This window comes from Pongo pygmaeus, chromosome 7 (assembly GCF_028885625.2).
Source record: "Pongo pygmaeus isolate AG05252 chromosome 7, NHGRI_mPonPyg2-v2.0_pri, whole genome shotgun sequence".
Taxonomy (NCBI): domain Eukaryota; kingdom Metazoa; phylum Chordata; class Mammalia; order Primates; family Hominidae; genus Pongo; species Pongo pygmaeus.
In genome coordinates this window covers 23,554,328-23,571,297 of record NC_072380.2, presented here as the reverse complement: position 1 = coordinate 23,571,297, position 16,970 = coordinate 23,554,328, and the positions used below count along the sequence as shown (strand labels likewise).

General features: G+C 42.3%; 1 protein-coding gene across 3 annotated transcripts in view; it reads left to right on the top strand.

The window, feature by feature from the left end:
- The first annotated feature begins 604 nt into the window (after positions 1-604).
- ENTPD4 (ectonucleoside triphosphate diphosphohydrolase 4) overlaps positions 605-16,970 on the top strand; it is a 30,353-nt gene continuing 13,987 nt past the window's right edge. The window contains exons 1-8 of one of the 3 annotated variants that reach the window (XM_054497370.2): positions 605-767; positions 8,337-8,441; positions 9,396-9,593; positions 10,448-10,653; positions 13,732-13,882; positions 14,392-14,495; positions 16,287-16,346; positions 16,630-16,784. In XM_054497370.2, coding sequence (XP_054353345.1) covers positions 8,434-8,441; positions 9,396-9,593; positions 10,448-10,653; positions 13,732-13,882; positions 14,392-14,495; positions 16,287-16,346; positions 16,630-16,784 — 882 coding nt within the window. In that variant the 5' untranslated portion in view covers positions 605-767; positions 8,337-8,433. The remainder of the gene's footprint in view (positions 768-8,336; positions 8,442-9,395; positions 9,594-10,447; positions 10,654-13,731; positions 13,883-14,391; positions 14,496-16,286; positions 16,347-16,629; positions 16,785-16,970) is intronic. The other 2 variants (XM_054497371.2, XM_054497372.2) reach the window with 2 other exon arrangements.

Here is a 16,970-nt window from a genome sequence, read left to right as displayed (position 1 = left end):
AAGTAGTTTATTGCTAAGCCAGAGAGCTAAGAGAGCTTAGCCTTGAACTAAGTGTAGGTCATGGGGTCAATCTCACGAACACTGTTCACTTTATTTCTTCTCATAACCATTGCGTGTGTTGGGGAGGGATGGGGCAGTCTGCCTCCCCCAACATAGGCACTAACATATGCCGTCGACGGGCAAGAATGAAATCCTGGCTCTACCTCTCACGAATTAGGTGGATCTCAAGAGAGACTGAATAAGTGTGAGCCTCCGTTTCCCCACCTGTAAAACAGGGAGAGTTACCGGCAAAGGTGTAAACGTCAAGAGTTGAGCAACAATGCCTAGTCCTTACCAGGTTTTCAAGGGCTATTTTCCATAACCGTTAGGAGCGCTAAGGAAAGATAAACTGCGGTGTCCTAAGTACGCTGAGGCTCGCTGACGACCAGACGAGCACCACGCCACAGTACTGGCTGCCTCCCTGCTACCACTTCCACATTTCCCGTGCACTGCACGGTGGCGTGGCCGCGCGAATCCACGGAACAGCCCAGCGCTCGGATGCCAATCATCCCGGATCAGGCTCCGCCCCCCGGCGCTCAACGCGCCACTCGGCGTGCGCGCTCCCGCCGCCAGCGGGCGCGCTCCGGGCGCAGGCGGTGACGCGTTGCCGGCGGGGGCCGGGAGGGGGTGCGGCTCCAGGAAAGCAGCGCGGCTTCCAGGAAGCCAGCTGGCCGTGATGCTGCCCACTGGTGGTCCCCCGCTCCCGGGGTCCCCGGCTGGCCAAGCAGGTGAGGCTGCCTTCCGGGCGCGGATGAGGGGAGGGCGGGCGGCCGAAGGGGCTGGCATCGGCGGGTGGGTTGGAGTGCGGGGGCCGGCGGCGCGGCGAGCGGGCTGCGGACTAGCCTCTCTGCCCCAGGCCCCCACAGCCGCCGCTCAACCCCGCGGACCGGTTCCCGCCGCCCCTGCCTTGCGGCCACATCCGGGCGCCCGGAACCAACCCTTGTGAGCCGTGGCGGCCGGCGCGCTCCCCCAGCCCCTGGCAGGGGACACCTGGCGGTCGCGCGCCTCAGTTGACCGCTCGGGATCCCCCCCTCGAATGGGCGGAGCTTGGCCGGGCAGCAGGGATGCTGCACCCGGGACCCAGCCGGCCCTGTCTGCCGCTTTAAATGATGACATTCGCACGTCTTGTCGTTTTCACTTTGCTTTGCTTTTGCCAGATTTCATGTTAGATTTCTTCTTGGAAAAAATGGAGCTCATTGGGCAGTAAAGTGATGATGCACAGCATTGTTTCTGAACTTGAGTAATGCGCGGACCCCTTTTAAAGGGACAGTTCTCTCATGGTCTAGAATGTGTCCCAGAACCCTTAGGGTGCTCCAGACCCCAGTTAAATGAACCCTAGTGCAGAGCGTTTTCAGAGAACATTTATCACGAAGGAAACCAAAGAGATCCTTTATGATTCAGGAACTTTCAGGCTAGAAGGTAAACTAGAGGTAATGCAAGAATTCTAAATTAGAGACTCAAAGCCCAGGTTAATTTCACATTGCAGTCTTTGTTGTCTCCTGCTTTTGTGATGAAAATACCAAATTATCCAGCTTTAGAGAGGCCTAAAAGAGTTATGTTATTTGTGTTACCATATATTTGATGTTTTTGTATCAGGTTTGTTCATTCTGTTTGACATATTAGAATTGTAAAATGGAACACTGATTCGTATAGTTTAATCGTTTATTTCTCTGTTTACCTTAACATTGATTTATCTCTTGTAGTTGTTGCATATTGAATCTATGGCTTATATTCTTCTACCTCTAATAGGAAATGTGTGACTGAGGCCCTTGAGGATATAGTCTAGGAAGGAGACAAAAATCAACATTTATCTAAGGATTTATATTCTCTACGTATTTACTCAGCATGTTTATTTAAAATAGACTACTCATGAATAAAGAGACGATTCCAATTGTGAGAAAACGTCAGGATGTGTAACAGGTTAAATCTTGACAAAGAAAAATGTTGACTTGTGCCTTGAAAGAAATGTAATCTTGAGAGGAGGACACGGTGCCTCTGAGGATGTGCTGTTAGTAAATGCCTGAGGCAGGCATGGAGACAGCTTGTGTGGGAGAGAAGAGAGAGACCTGCTGCACTGGAGCTGAGAGATGGTATCTGGGACTGATGAGAGGATAGGTTGGTGAGATAAGGTGGACCAGTTGATGGATTAAAGGTTTCAGGTGCCACACAGGAAATTTGGTGTTGATCCATGGGCTTCCAGAAGGTTCTTAGCTGATCATATTTTGAAGGCCGTGTTTTACAAAGAGTTGCTTGCAAAGTGTGGCTTGCAAAGTGTGGCGTGCACAGTGAAGGCAGAAGGTGGGTGAGTCGCCAAGAGATCTGTCTTGAGGTAGTGATGCCTGCTGTGGTCATCTTAGATATGAGGGATATCTGAGGAAGAATCGACGGGCTTGGAGAATGATAGAAGATGTCAAACAGGAAGTGGGAATCAAAGCTGAGAACCAGGTAATCCAGGTCAATGGGGATTAGTGGTACCTGTCTTAGACCTGCAGAATTTGGAGGGTGGTATTAGAGTTTGCATCAGAAGATTTCAACCGTAGACTTGGACTAGTTGAGCTTGCAGTAACAGGGCTTCAATGAGCTTGGAATGTGGAACTGGAACTTGAGGAAAGTCAGAGTTAATTCAGGAAAAGTGATCAGAAAAAGACTATTTAAAATGGGAGCCAGAATTTTGCAAATTAGTAGTGAGAGGGAGGAAGAGGTTAAGATTTTATATTGAAAAATAAAATGTGTAAGATTAATATTGAAGAACATACAGATTATAAATGCAGCTAGGTACATTTCTTAAAGAATGAATCGAGTTGTCTTCATGTATCTTTTGTCGTAACTGAGTAACGGTGCCACCTGGCAGCCTTCACATCAGCCTCTCATTCTCAGAAAGACAGTTGTTTCTTGCAAAACGCTGCCGGAATGGTTGAGAGCATCTTTAATTTTTCCAGGTTCTCTGAATCCTTTGATATTCAACTCATTCTTTTCTGAAGTACCCTTCCCTATGGTACCTTTGCTTATTCAGAAGCCGAGCTCTCCCAGAGGCTGACTTCTCTGTGATTTTGTTTGCCTGTGATTTGAGTTGACTAACATCTGTTTCCTTGCATCTTGCGTTTTTTCCACCAGAGGAACCATTTCCCTTTGTGGTTGATTTGCGTTGTTTTCATCGTTATCTGTAGAACTGTCAGTGAGAGATTGACAAAGACATTGACGTCTGACTGTAGGCTTTATTCCAATAAAGAATGTTCAGCCAAGCAGGGCCCCACTAGCTGAAATCATGAGAGTTAATAGGTCTAACACAATTTAGGCTTTTTTAAAACATGTCAGTTTTATGTGGTAGTACTGAATTTGCCTCACAGGGCCCTGGTGTGAAGATTCTCAGCTAGAAGGACAATTGGAGTTTACATTTGAAGATCAAATTACCATATCGTTAACTTTTAGGCAATAATCCATTGTACTTTTGTCCTGAGTTAAAATTACAGTGCTTCAGCAGTTATAAGCTGTCCTATTTTCTCTGCTTTTAAACACGGGTTTTGTAACTTAAAATATCTATTTGTCCTTTTGATCAAAATCATCACATATCTCAAAAAAAAAGTCCTGAGACAAACCTCAGATGACACAAAGTTTCCTAAGTGTGCTGTGATCATTCTCGAGGTCACCTTCCTCTTTGAAGTGTGTTCTTTCTCACCCCATCTAGAATTGACCTCCCACCTCTAGGAATCCTTTCCTGCTAAAGCTAGCCTTCACTGTGCTCTTCTCTGAGCTCTTGTAACAAGAATCCGAGTAATTTAACATTGCCTTTAATTAGTATCTTGACTATTTTCTGGGCATTAGTATTTTCTCTGTAGCAATCTGCAAACTCCTTGAAATTTGGAGTTGGGTTTGTTACTCCTCATATCACCTTTGTAGTCCTGACTTTCTTCCTGAAGGACCAGTTTGCCTTTAACCATGACTTCAAGCTGTTAACTAAAACTTTCTTTTCTTTGGTTCTCAGTTCAGCTATCACACAACTATCACTGATTTTTTTTTTTTAACGTTCAGATTGGAATTCCTATGTCCTGATAGGCTTTTGAGATAGGCTTTCTCAATATATTCAGAAAAGTATGTGATCCTGGAAACAAGGTTTCATCAGTCAAAGGTAGCTTGTTAAAAATCGTTATTTCCTCTAATGATAAAATTAATATATGTCCTTTGAAAAATATAGGCAAGCCTAGGGAAGAAAATAAAGATGATACCTGATCTTGTTGCCCAGAAATCACTAATCACTGTTAATATTTTGGTTTCTTTCCTAACATTTTATCCCCCCCATGCATGGTGACATTTTTTCACTTAATATATCATGAACTTGTTTTCATGTCAATAAATAGATCAGTATCATCACCTTTAATAGTCACATTGTATTCCATTGCATAAATGTACCCCACAGTAGACATTAGTAACAGTGTGTTGCTGTTATACTCAATACTATGATGACCATCCTATAGATATTTTAGTGAATTTACCTGATGACTTCCTAAAGATGAATTTCTGGAAGTGTGATGGGTAGAGCAGAGGGTAGGCACGCATAAATGTTAGTGTGTGTCACCCCAGTACCCCCAGAAGGTTAGTGATGTGCCTGTCCAGAGTCTCACAGCAGTACTCATCGACCTTTTCCCCTTCCCCTGTTAGCCAAGTATCACCAGGCCTTCATGTCTGCCAGTATGATAGCTGTTTTTATTTCTGTTTATCTGAATACTGATAGTTCTATTTTATCAGCCATTTCAATGAGATTTATTTCAATAATATCAAATTGTCTTTGCTCATTTTTCTGTTCAGTCTTTCTCTTATTTCTTTATAATAACTTTGGCTATGTAAACGTTATTTACTCTTTGTCATGCACGTTACAAGTACTTTTCCCAAGTTGTGTGTATTCATAGCAGGGAGGGATTTTTTTTTTTTAAGCACACAGAAGTTTTAAACTTGGGTAGCTATTTTATAAAAACATTAAAATCCTTTTAACGTCTAGATCATTGATTTTTTTTTCTTTTTACTTTTTGCGTAAACTTTAAAATCACAGACATTGCTTGTCCTAAATTTGGGGTACATGGTACAATATGGACACCATATTAAAACTTGAACTAATTAAAGTGATTTTTTTCCCCTTTGTCAGGTAGGCATTATTAATACTTTTTACTCTCTAATATCTTTGTGTGTATGTTTTATTTCCTCCACTGCATTATAGATTTTTTAAGGTCTGGGCCTATATCTAATTCATCTTTGTGTCTCCCATTTCCAGCCATTTGTGAAACCTGCAATAGTTACTCATGATTTGTGTGGCAGGCACTGGTCACGGGGGAAACAGAAGAATAAGAGGCTGTCCCTGCCCTAGTGGGGTTTGTCATGTAATGAGGAAGCCAACCACACGTATAATACTTTAGCCCACTGCTGTGATAAGCAAATACTCTGGGGATATGAGGATTAGGGAAACTTACCGAGGACTCATGCTTGATTTGTGTCAGCATTGATTCTTAGGAATGCAACTGACAACCCAAGGAAGGGGTTCATTCTGCAAATGCCAAGGAATGTGAGGCATTTCCGTGATCTGTAGCTTGTGTTTCGTGTGGCTGGAGCCTAGGGTACATAGGAGGGGTCTGTCAGGGGATGAGACAGAAAGATAGGCCCCAGATCAGTACTGTGCAAAGAGCTTTCTGCGATCATGTCAGTGTTTTGTGTGTGGACTGGCTAATGCAAAAGCTATATGTGGCTGTCGAGCACTTCAAAGGTGGCTAGTACAACTGAGGAACTCAATTTTTAATTTTATTTAAATTTAACTACTTTAAATAACCACACATGGCAAGTGGCTACCTCATTGGACAGCACCAGACTAAATCATGAGGGACCTCTTTTACACCCTAAGGAGTTGACTGTTTCCTGAGTGAGAGAGAAAAGTTGGGGGATGGGGAGTTATGATTCCCTGTTTGTTTTGGAAAGGTCACTCTAGTGTAGAGTTCTTAACCCTTTTGGGTCCCAGAACTCTAAAACTTGACTTCTTGCCAGGCCCTTTCCTAGGGTCTGCAAAGCTGCAACTGTAGCACTCAACTGAGCAGACCAAAACCTGGGCCTGGGGAGATCCCATTCTGGAGGAGGAGACAAAAAGGAGAAACGCAACACACACATTATGTTAGAGGACAAGGATAAGTGGATTCTCACACTTGCATCCCACATCTCCCTCCCAGGAGCTGTGTGACCTTAAGACAAGTTACTTAGTCTCTCTACCTCATCCATAAAGTGTTGTGATAGTAGTATCTGTCTTGTAAGTTGTTAGGAGGATGAAGTTAGTATTTGTACAATGTTTGGAACAAGGCTTGGCACATAATGAGCACTATAAAAGCATTTAATAAATAAATGCTAAGGAGAAAAGATCAATCAGGGAAGGGAGTTGGTGGGGAGGGGGTAGGCATTGCAGTTATTGATCAGGTGACCAGGGAAGTCCTCCTTGAGAAGGTGACATTATTTGGGTAAAGACCTGAAGGGAATGAAAAAGTGAGCCATACAGATTACTTCCTAGCAGAGGGGGCAACAAGTTGAGAGACCCTGAGACCAGAGAGTGCCTGGCATTTTTGAAGACCACTCGCAACATCGGTGTGGCTGGAATGCAGCGTAAAGGAGAGAGCAGACGATGAGGTCAGAGCCTTAACAGGTGTTAGATCCTGTAGGACTTTGTAGGTTGGAGTCTTTGGAGGATTTTTGAGTACAGAAGTAATCTGATCGGGGTCCTGAGCAAGGGGTGGGAGTGTGGGGCTATCAATTTCTAAGAAAGTATCATTGCTCGAGGGTGTTAAAGGCAAGGTCACTGGTTGAGACTGTGGTGGAAGACTAGTTAGGCTGCTCTTTAGAGCAGGCAAGAGATAAGAGCCTGATCTCCAGCAAAGATGATAAGGAAAGGGATTTTAGATAAGCTGAGGTTAAAGAAATTAAAGGAATTGGTAAGAAATTACATTTGGGGCCAGGCGCAGTGGCTCACGCCTGTAATCCCAGCACTTTGGAAGGCTGAGGCCGGCAGATCACCGGGTCAGGGGCTCGAGACCAGCCTGGCCAACATGGCAAAACCCCGTCTCCACTAAAAATACAAAAATTAACTGGGCGTGGTGGCGGGCACCTGTAGTCCCAGCTACTTAGGAGGCTGAGGCAGGAGAATCGCTTTAACCTGGGAGGAGGAGGTTGCAGTGAGCTGAGATTGTGCCATTGCACTCCACCAGCCTGGGCAACAAGAGTAAGACTCTGTCTCAAAAAAAAAAAAAGAAAAGAAAAGAAAAAAAGAAATTACATTTGGAAGATGAAGGAAGAGGGATCACACGTGAATCTGGTTTCCGATTTGTGTAGCTTGGTGGGATCAAGATTGGGACTGTGGGGGCAGAGCAGATGAGGAGAAAAAGGGGAGAGATTGCAGTTGTTAGGGGTGCAGTTTTAGAATTTTCTCATGGTTCTGTGCAGCATTCAGATAGAGATAGCTCATAGGCTGTTGAAGATGCGTAGAAGAGAAGCCTGGGGTGGAGAAAGAAAAATTTGAGTTACCTGATCATTGAAGCCTCAGTAATGATTGTAGTTAGAAGAGAATGAGGCTAGACAGAGAGCCTGGAAACATAAGAGTAGTTGGGGTTGGCAGAGAACAACACTTAAAGGATGCTGAGCAGCAGTTATTCCAGAGCTCAGAAGCAGACCAGACGAGACAGCTGTCTTGAGAGGTCAAGCAGCTTTGCGAGACCGAGGAAAGATAGAGACCGCTTGTCCTTTGGCTTCAGCAGATTGGAAGGAGGCCCTGGCTAAAGGCACCTGTCTGCTCTGCAATTTGAGGCCTGGAGGCTGGAGGAGGAGTGATAATGGTGGAGTCGGAGAACTAACTAGGGACAAAGTGCCTTGCACAGTACTTTGTACATGAAAGGGAAGTCTAATAGACATTTATCAAGTGAGTGGATATTTCAGGTTCACATTCAACTTATTCTGCCTGTCTCCTACCTCCACCCCAAATCTCCCTTGTACCATAAGGTATTTAAGGCCTATTTGATATCCTGATATTTTGGGGTCACAGACACTTTAGGTTAGACAGCACTAACTAGTACCAGACGATTATCATCTCTTTTGATTTAGGTCTATATCGGACAGTATGAAATTAACTTAGAAGTGTGTTGCTCAGAATAAACCCTTCCAACAGCTTCGGTGCAAGGATCATATATAGATTATATGTGGTTGGATTTAAGCACACACTTAAAGAACGTAGACGTTTTCTTTGATGATGCTATCTTTGTGATTTGTCTCACTTCCTGGAACAGGAGGGCTCTAACTCCGTGAGGACCCCAGCATTATTTCTATAATTGTTTGTGAGAAGGACTGAATCCCAGAGCGTTGCCTTGTTGCTGACCTTTCAGTATGGGGAGGTGAGTGATGGGCCTAATCACCATGAAACATGAAATCTTGGTGATGCAAAAACAGGTCTTGAGAGAAAAAAAATCTAAATCGCAAGTGAAAAATGTGAAGTTGTGCTGTGCTTCTGTTTAATACCTTTTTTCTTCCAGGGCCTAGTGAGGTATTTTAATGCATGAAGCACTCTTCAAGATGAAGAATAAAGAAATTAACTGTAAAATAATAAAATTTATCCCAAAGGCAGTGAAATTTTTTTAAATCCTAATCATATTTCTAGCATGAGCCTCACATTCTTGACATAAACTGAGGGGAAAAGTTCCTGATTATTTGTAGAAATGTCTTGTAGGAATATTTCTAAAAGTACAGGACATAGAAAACTCATTTATTGACTTTGTTATGGGGATGTTGTTAAAATGCTGTTTTCTCCCATTACTCGAGTCATCTGGGAGAAATTTGCCTTGGGCTTCAGTGTTAAGAAAATTTGTTCCTCCTGAGCTATTTGTATATTTCTGGTGTAATGGGCAATGAGCTCAGTCGTATTTGCAGCAGGCCCACCTTACGACATGCCTTTCTCCATACTGCATTCCCGTTTGGTCTCATCATCCTTACACCCAATTTCATGATCGATTTATATATTTATGTTACTGAAGTTATTCTTGTAAGCAGTCTCTAATTCTGTATCTATGTTGGAGCAAAGCAGGTTAAAATAAAAAATCTACATAATACTGTCAAAAAAAGGGGAAAACACAGAAGTGTCATAACCTTCAGGGCCTAATTCTCATTCAGATGATTTTATGATAAGGGATTGTGTAGCTGTTGTGTAGCATATGCAAGATGCCAGTATACAGATACCTACAGATAGGGAAATCCAGGTAGCTCAAGCCAAATATCTTATTTTAGGATCACTTTAGGTGAAGGAAGCCTCATTGGAGCAGATTGCTTTAAAATCTTTTTCCTTCTAATTTCAGGATTGGCATCTCCTGTCTTTTTCCTGCTTCTTGGCATTTTAGCATATCTCCAGTAGGGTGTCCTCGAATTCTGAATACCAATTTACGCCAAATTATGGTCATTAGTGTCCTGGCTGCTGCTGTTTCACTTTTATATTTTTCTGTTGTCATAATCCGAAATAAGTATGGGCGACTAACCAGAGACAAGAAATTTCAAAGGTAAGAGATAAAAACATTTGCTTTCTAGACCAGAAGCCATACCTTCTGTCTTACCTGTTTTAGGCTGCTGGAACAGAATTCCATAGACTGGGTGGCTTATAAACAACAGCAATTTGTTTCTAACTGTTCTAGAGGTTGGGAAATCCAAGATCAAGGTGACATAGGTTTTGTGTGTGGTGAGGGCCTGATTCCTGGTTCTGAGATGAGGAGGTCTTCTTGCTGTTTCATCGCATGATGGAAAGGGGGTGAGGGGGCTCCCTGAAGTTTCTGCCCTCATGAACTAATCACCCCCCTGAGGCCCCACCTCCTAATAGTATCGCATTGGTGATTAGGTCTCCAACATGAATTTTGGGGGGCCGCAGACATTCAGACCGTAACACCATAATTCCATGGCTTCACGACATTTGGCTTTAGGTTGGAAGTTAGGGAACTATAGGAAGTAGATTCTGTACCATATTCATCATGGCATGAACAGTTAAACCATTTGAAGCTGGTTAACTGCTAACTACCAAATCCATATCATAAGAGGTCCTGGAATAATTATTTATACATAAGCGTCTCTTGTAATATGTTTTAAGCTGATTTTTGAGTTGGTAGTTTAGAAATAGAATTTTGCATTTTGGAATTTGTTTGAACTTCTGTAAAGGAGTGTGTGTCTGATTTAGATGATCTTTATCATCATCACTTGTTTTGTTTTCTTTTGACTCTTCAATTATTCAACAGTTGTATTGATGTTATAGTGATGCTGCTACATAGCTTAGAAATTACTGACTTGGTATTTGTTGCATTTTCTCTGTTAGACTTAAGATGATATTCTCTGTCTAAATCAAAACATACGTGTGTTTCTATACAAGGTACCTGGCACGAGTTACCGACATTGAAGCTACAGATACCAGTAACCCCAATGTGAACTATGGGATCGTGGTGGACTGTGGTAGCAGTGGGTCTCGAGTATTTGTCTACTGCTGGCCAAGGCATAATGGCAATCCACGTGATCTGTTGGATATCAGGCAAATGAGGGATAAAAACCGAAAGCCAGTGGTCATGAAGATAAAACCGGGTATGTAAATGAGAATATCTGCCTGGTAACCAGGGTGTGTCCCTTCATTCTCTGTGGCGTCTTTCATATTGTTCCCTTTCTGCACCATCATGGCCCTGAGTCAAACCTTACACCAGGACCTGATGGGTCTCCTTGTTTCACTTTCTTTTCCCTTTTCTGTCCATTTTGCAAAGGGTGACTAATACCCTGATAAAACATCCAAACAGACATGTCTTTTTGTCTCCTATAGCATTTTAAATAGTACCTTACTCATGGTATCTACGCAGATGTTGCTGGTTGGCATTAACTATGGAGAGTTTTTTCCTATTTAGTAACCATTGGTCTCTATCCTTAATGACAAGGTAATTTCAGATAACTCATGAAAATCTGTAGTATATTGGCATATATTTGTCACTTTTAAAAATTGCTGGCCACATATAGTTCTAGTCATCTAGATTATTTGGTGAGTGTGACCACAGAACTTAGAGCTAATCATAATTATGTATAGTTTTTAAAGATACTATAATTTCTAAGCCAGTGTGACATGTAAAGTTTAAGTTTGGCTTCCTTATTAGGTAATTTACATCAGTGATGCTCTTTTTTCTGTATCATCACCATTTCCATGGACAGCAGCTTCTGTCAGGAGCATTTAGAATGGGAGATACCGGGAGTGCCTTGAAACAAGCTTTTTATGTCTAGATAGTTGATCACTGATTTCAAACAGTTGACCACAGATCTTAATAGAGATGCAGCACTTTTATTTCATCTTACTAATGTATTGAAATAGTAAAATATCAAATGCAAACAATCCAAGAAATTTATCTTGTAAATTGTTAGAGAATATTGATAAATAATAATAATTATAGCTTATTATCCCCATTTCAGAAATAAAATTTAAAAGAATATTCAGTTTAACATGAGAAAAATGCATATCTTCATAGAAGAGTCTCCAACCATGTAGAATGGTGACCCCTTGAGTCCTCATTCTTCACGGAATAATTCAAACCCCACCTCCTCCTTCAGGCAGCCCTCAACAGGTTGATTATCCTTTGATGTATGGGCAGCTAGGAACCAGCATATTACTCAGAAAATCTAACATCTGTACCTCACTTTTCAGGTTAAAGAGAGAGTACCTACTCTATGTCTGTGTACCAGCATTATTTTATCAGAGTACATTTCCATGAACAAAGATTAATTTTTTAGTGAGTGTCTTTTAAGTTTTAGTTTTATGTATTTCTACCCTTTAAATTTTTATGTATCCCTAACCTAGAAACATTTTCAGTTAAAGTAATATTGATCAAATAAAAAATTTATGACAAGACTGAAAAAATAAAGCATTTTGCATTTCATCTAGCTTCACGTACCAGGTCCCATCAGTGACTAAACAGATCTCATGAAATAAGATGAAAATTTCCATGCCTTCGAGTTGTCCTTTTAGAACAAAGGGTCAGGTACATGATCATCCTAGAGTATATATTAGAATCTCATTAAAATCAGGCTTAACATTGGTCTGTCTTGCACTATACAGAGTGTATGAAATGGAAATCAAAATACCTTTTTATTGCACTACTCTGTCCTGAAGCATGGACTTCCATGTATAACATTGCAGCAAGGCTCTAGAAATTTCCTTAATAGGGTCTGGCTAGTTTAGGGCTTCGAGTGCATTGAAATTGAATTGTATGTGTCATCAAAAAACTTACAGTTTAGTCCATTTTTTGCTAATTCCTTTGATGAATCACTTAATCTTTGTGGGTTTGTAATTTTCTAATGTGTGAAATAAGGTATTTTTAGACTTCTAAAGCGCCCCTCATTTTTAATATTGTAGGCTAAATGACACCTAGAAATATTCATTTATGTACTCATTCAGCAGATACATGCTGGGCACCTGCCATTTGCTAGGCACTGTGTTAGGTGCTGGGAATAAAAGTTTGAACAGACACATTCTGTGCCCTTGAGAAGCTTTCAGTTGTAATGAGACAAGCAAGTAAATAGGTAATTTTGATATGGTGTAATGAATGTACATCTAGCAAAAGGAAGTGAGCATGGAATTTAACAAGAGTCGTCTTCAGGGTTCTGTTAGGGTGGCTTGCATGGAGGCTGGAGCCAAGTGGGTGTGCAGGAATTAACCAGGTGAAAAGGGGTAGAGAGGTGGATAGAGAAGACTCTTCTTGGTGGTGGAGGAGCAAGGCCCTAAGGCCACAGTAAGGTGCATTATGGAAATGTTAGTTCAGTGTAGCTGAAGGCAATGGAAGGAACATGGGAAGAGATAAGGGTGGGTGAGTTATGCAGAGCAGGGTGTGCTGTTCTGGAGTTGAGCCTTATCTGGAGGGCATTGAGCCACAAAAGAACTGGAAGCCTGAAGAGGCATCCTTTGGGTAGGGAATGGTGGGGAGATGGTCAGGATCAGAGGGTGGGATGTGCTGTGGCAGGCTGGCAGAGGGTGTGTCCAAAGGGATGAGGAGTAAAGTCCTGTGAGAGGAACCGAGGAGAGGCGATCTATGAAACCCAGGTTGTGTGTTGGGATGAGGGAAAGGGACTTCATCTAAGACCCTGGCTTGGGCTGCTGGGTGCCCAGCACTGATGGCCTCGGAGGGAGGTAACCAGCAGTGAGAGCAGGTTTGTAGTGAAAGTCGAGTTCAGATTTTGCCATGATGCGTTGGAGGTGGCTGTGAGGACAAGCAAGGGCAGTGTCTGGTGGACAGTTACCCCACGCTTACCTGGAGGCTAATGAGTGCTGCATGGCCGGTGGCACAGTTCGGAGTTCGTGGCATGCTGATGGTGATAGCAGCCTCAGGAGGGACTGAGCTCACCTGAGGAGAGGGGGAGCACGTTTCCTGAGGGCAGGCAAGAGCCCATGTGCGTGGCAGTGACACACAGCAGATGCTCAGTCAGGTCTGTGTGCTTTGATGAAAAGGACATAGCACTGAATAGCGCCACCAACATTTAAGTAAGGTCTGCAGAAGAAGTTGCTAGAGGGATAGGAAAAACTAAGAAAGTGTAATATGTAGCATGATTTCCCTAAAATTAGCCACTCTGAAGAAACATCACATGTTATAGCTAAAATATCCGCTTCTTAACTAAAGTATCCTGTTTCTCTAGGCATTTCAGAATTTGCTACCTCTCCAGAGAAAGTCAGTGATTACATTTCTCCACTTTTGAACTTTGCTGCAGAGCATGTGCCACGGGCAAAACACAAAGAGACACCTCTCTACATTCTTTGCACGGCTGGAATGAGAATCCTCCCCGAAAGGTGATCCTCCACGGAAGGGCAAGGGTGAGGGTGGGCTCCTGGAGGGGAGAGGGGGTGTTCTCCTCCCCCTTCCTCCTCCTCCTCTCCATCATCATCATCATCATCATCATCAAAAGGAAAATATTCAGAATTCTTTCTTCAAGTCTGTAACACTACCAGAACTCTTCCTTTAGCCAGAATCCACCAAATAGCCTTTAATTGACTTAGGACTATAGGGAACTGTAAAGTTGTCATTTTTAAAAACCTAATCTATTTTACGTAGTTAAGGAATGCTTGCAGTTGTAGTTTTACATCTAGAAATCACATAATTCACACAACTTGTTCATTTTGAAAATTCGTTCCTAATAAAATCTTTCCAACGAATTTCTTTTTTTAAAAAATTAACTGTTTCATACAAGATATACCAGAGCCCTGGTTTTGTTTTTTGTTTGTTTGTTTGTTTTCCTTTTCTAAACAGAAGATACCAAGCTGTAATCTTTTGATTTGTAAATGTTTTTGTTGCCTTACAGCCAGCAGAAAGCTATTCTGGAAGACCTTCTGACCGATATCCCCGTGCACTTTGACTTTCTGTTTTCTGACTCTCATGCAGAAGTAATTTCTGGGAAACAAGAAGGTTGGTATATCGGTCTTCAGTTTAAAATTTGGGAAGCTGTTCCTTTAAATCCTCCCCATTTTCACCAGTGTACCCTTTGTTATACTCCTATTGTCTTAACATTTGGGAAATAATAGCCTTGAAATATTACAATTTTTAAATGACTAAATCAGTTTCTTATATGACTAGTCTTTGTTGCCCTAACATTAAGCCATTGAAAAATAACCGTTTGTCTTCACCACTTGTAGGGACATAGCTTGATATAAACTCACTTTGATAGAAAAGTCTTGTGTGCCTTGCCTAAGTTGTGTGGCTTCCTGGGACTTTGATCATTATTGAGCTGTTGGAGCTTCTTCTCGACTTTGATACACTGAGAAATATCAAATCTTTGTTCTATTTTCAAAGAAATGATTCTCCTTGAGAATGAAATGTCAAGTCAATGAAATTATTTGGGGTGTAGCTTGCTAGAAATGTATACCAAAAAGTATTTCAAAAGCCATCTGTCATTTCAGCATTAATACTTCCTGTGTGAAAGACACTGTAGAGAATACAAAAATGGGGTGAAATTTACACATTGCCATTCAGCTGCTTACAGACAATTGAGCTACACAGTTAGCTGTTCTATGAGGGTTTTAGGTACCAGAAAAAAGATGAGGAAAAAATATCACAGGAGTTCTTAAGAGGGAGGCATTTTTTTTTTCCAGCTAGGGCCATGATGGAGAAAGTGACATCTGAACTGCACCTCACGGAAAGGGATAGTTCTAAATAGAACATACCCCAGAGCATGGGAAGGGTGGGGCTCTGAGGGAGGGGCAGGAAGCACACGCCAGGCAGAAGAAAGGACTTGACTCAGGACAGGTTGGAAAGAGGGCACTGTGGACAGAGAGACACAAATGTTTTAGTTTGACTGGGTGGTGGCCCTTCTGGAAGGAGTGGTGGGAATGTTAATGGTTGGCTGGCTCTTGAATTGTCAGTCCAGGAATTAGGACTTCTTTCTGTAGATGAGTCCAATAGCAGAGAGTAGAGCAGGTTGCAGCAGAGGAATAGGGGCAGGGATGGATTAGATGGATTACCCAAGGTGACAATGAAAACCAGGTGTAGAGAATGTGAAAATAGAATCAGACTTGGCAGCTGAGTGAATGGAGGGATAAGGGAAAGAGTAAAAGATACCTTGAATTTTTTTTTTTTTTTTGAGATGGAGTCTCGCTCTGTCACCGGGCTGGAGTGCAGTGGCACGATCTCGGCTCACTGCAACCTCCACCTCCCGGGTTCAAGTGATTCTTCTGCCTCAGCTTCCTGAATAGCTGGGACTACAGGCGCTCGCCACCACGCCCAGCTAATTTTTGTATTTTTAGTAGAGACGGGGTTCTACCATGTTGACCAGGATGGTCTCAATCTCTTGACCTCATGATCCGCCTGCCTCGGCCTCACAAAGTGCTGGGATTACAGGCATGAGCCACCGCGCCCAGCTGATACCTTGAATTTTTAAAACCTTGGACTTGACAGGTTTAACATCATAAAAGTGAAAATTACAGTATTTTGAAACAACTTATAAATTTCAAAAGAAAACTGGCACCTAGCGTATTGTATTTCCAACCAGTGTAGATGGTATAAAACTATAAACATTAAAGTTGAGAGTTCTTGGAAAGCCGTTTAGAGTAATAAAAACATCAGTAGCAAGGTGTTATTTCAGATGATTTTACGGGTTATCAGGGAGTGAAATAAGTGAGACTTTGCACAGACTGCGCAGATGGGAGTTACACAAAATGTTTTAAAACTTTTTCTTCTCTTCACCCTGTAAAACGTCTATAGGTGTGTATGCTTGGATTGGCATTAATTTTGTCCTTGGACGATTTGAGCATATTGAAGATGGTAAGTGTCATGTTTCCAACAAATGTATCTAGTTGGAAATTGGTGCTTTTCTGTTTAATCCAAAGGCTGAAAAAAGAGCTAAGCTTTGTGACACTTCTAAGCGTGTAGGAGTAAAATGAGAGCAGCTGCAGTTGAACGTAATTCAACTTGATTTTAGTTGGGAGGAGTAAACTGGGTTTGCCTGAATATGCTTGAAATAGACCATGAAAAGAAGGTGACTCTTCAGAAGAGCCCAGTTGTCTGGATTAGTTCTGTTCCAATGAACACTTTCTGTTCTTTCCAGATGATGAGGCCGTTGTGGAAGTTAACATTCCTGGAAGTGAAAGCAGCGAAGCCATTGTCCGTAAAAGGACAGCGGGCATTCTCGACATGGGTGGCGTGTCGACTCAGATAGCGTACGAAGTCCCCAAAACTGTAAGCTTTGCGTCCTCACAGCAGGTCATTATCTGTACAAATTTCCTTCTGTTTGGTTTGGTTTTCATTTAACATGTGTCCATCGTTCTTGTTTTGTTTTCTGAGTCTGAACACATCTTTACTGTGCTTGCTGAGGTGCCGCCTCTCAACCCAGGAGAAAGGAGACAGGACGAACAAGGCAGACCTCAGCTGAGCCGCTTGTGTGTGTTC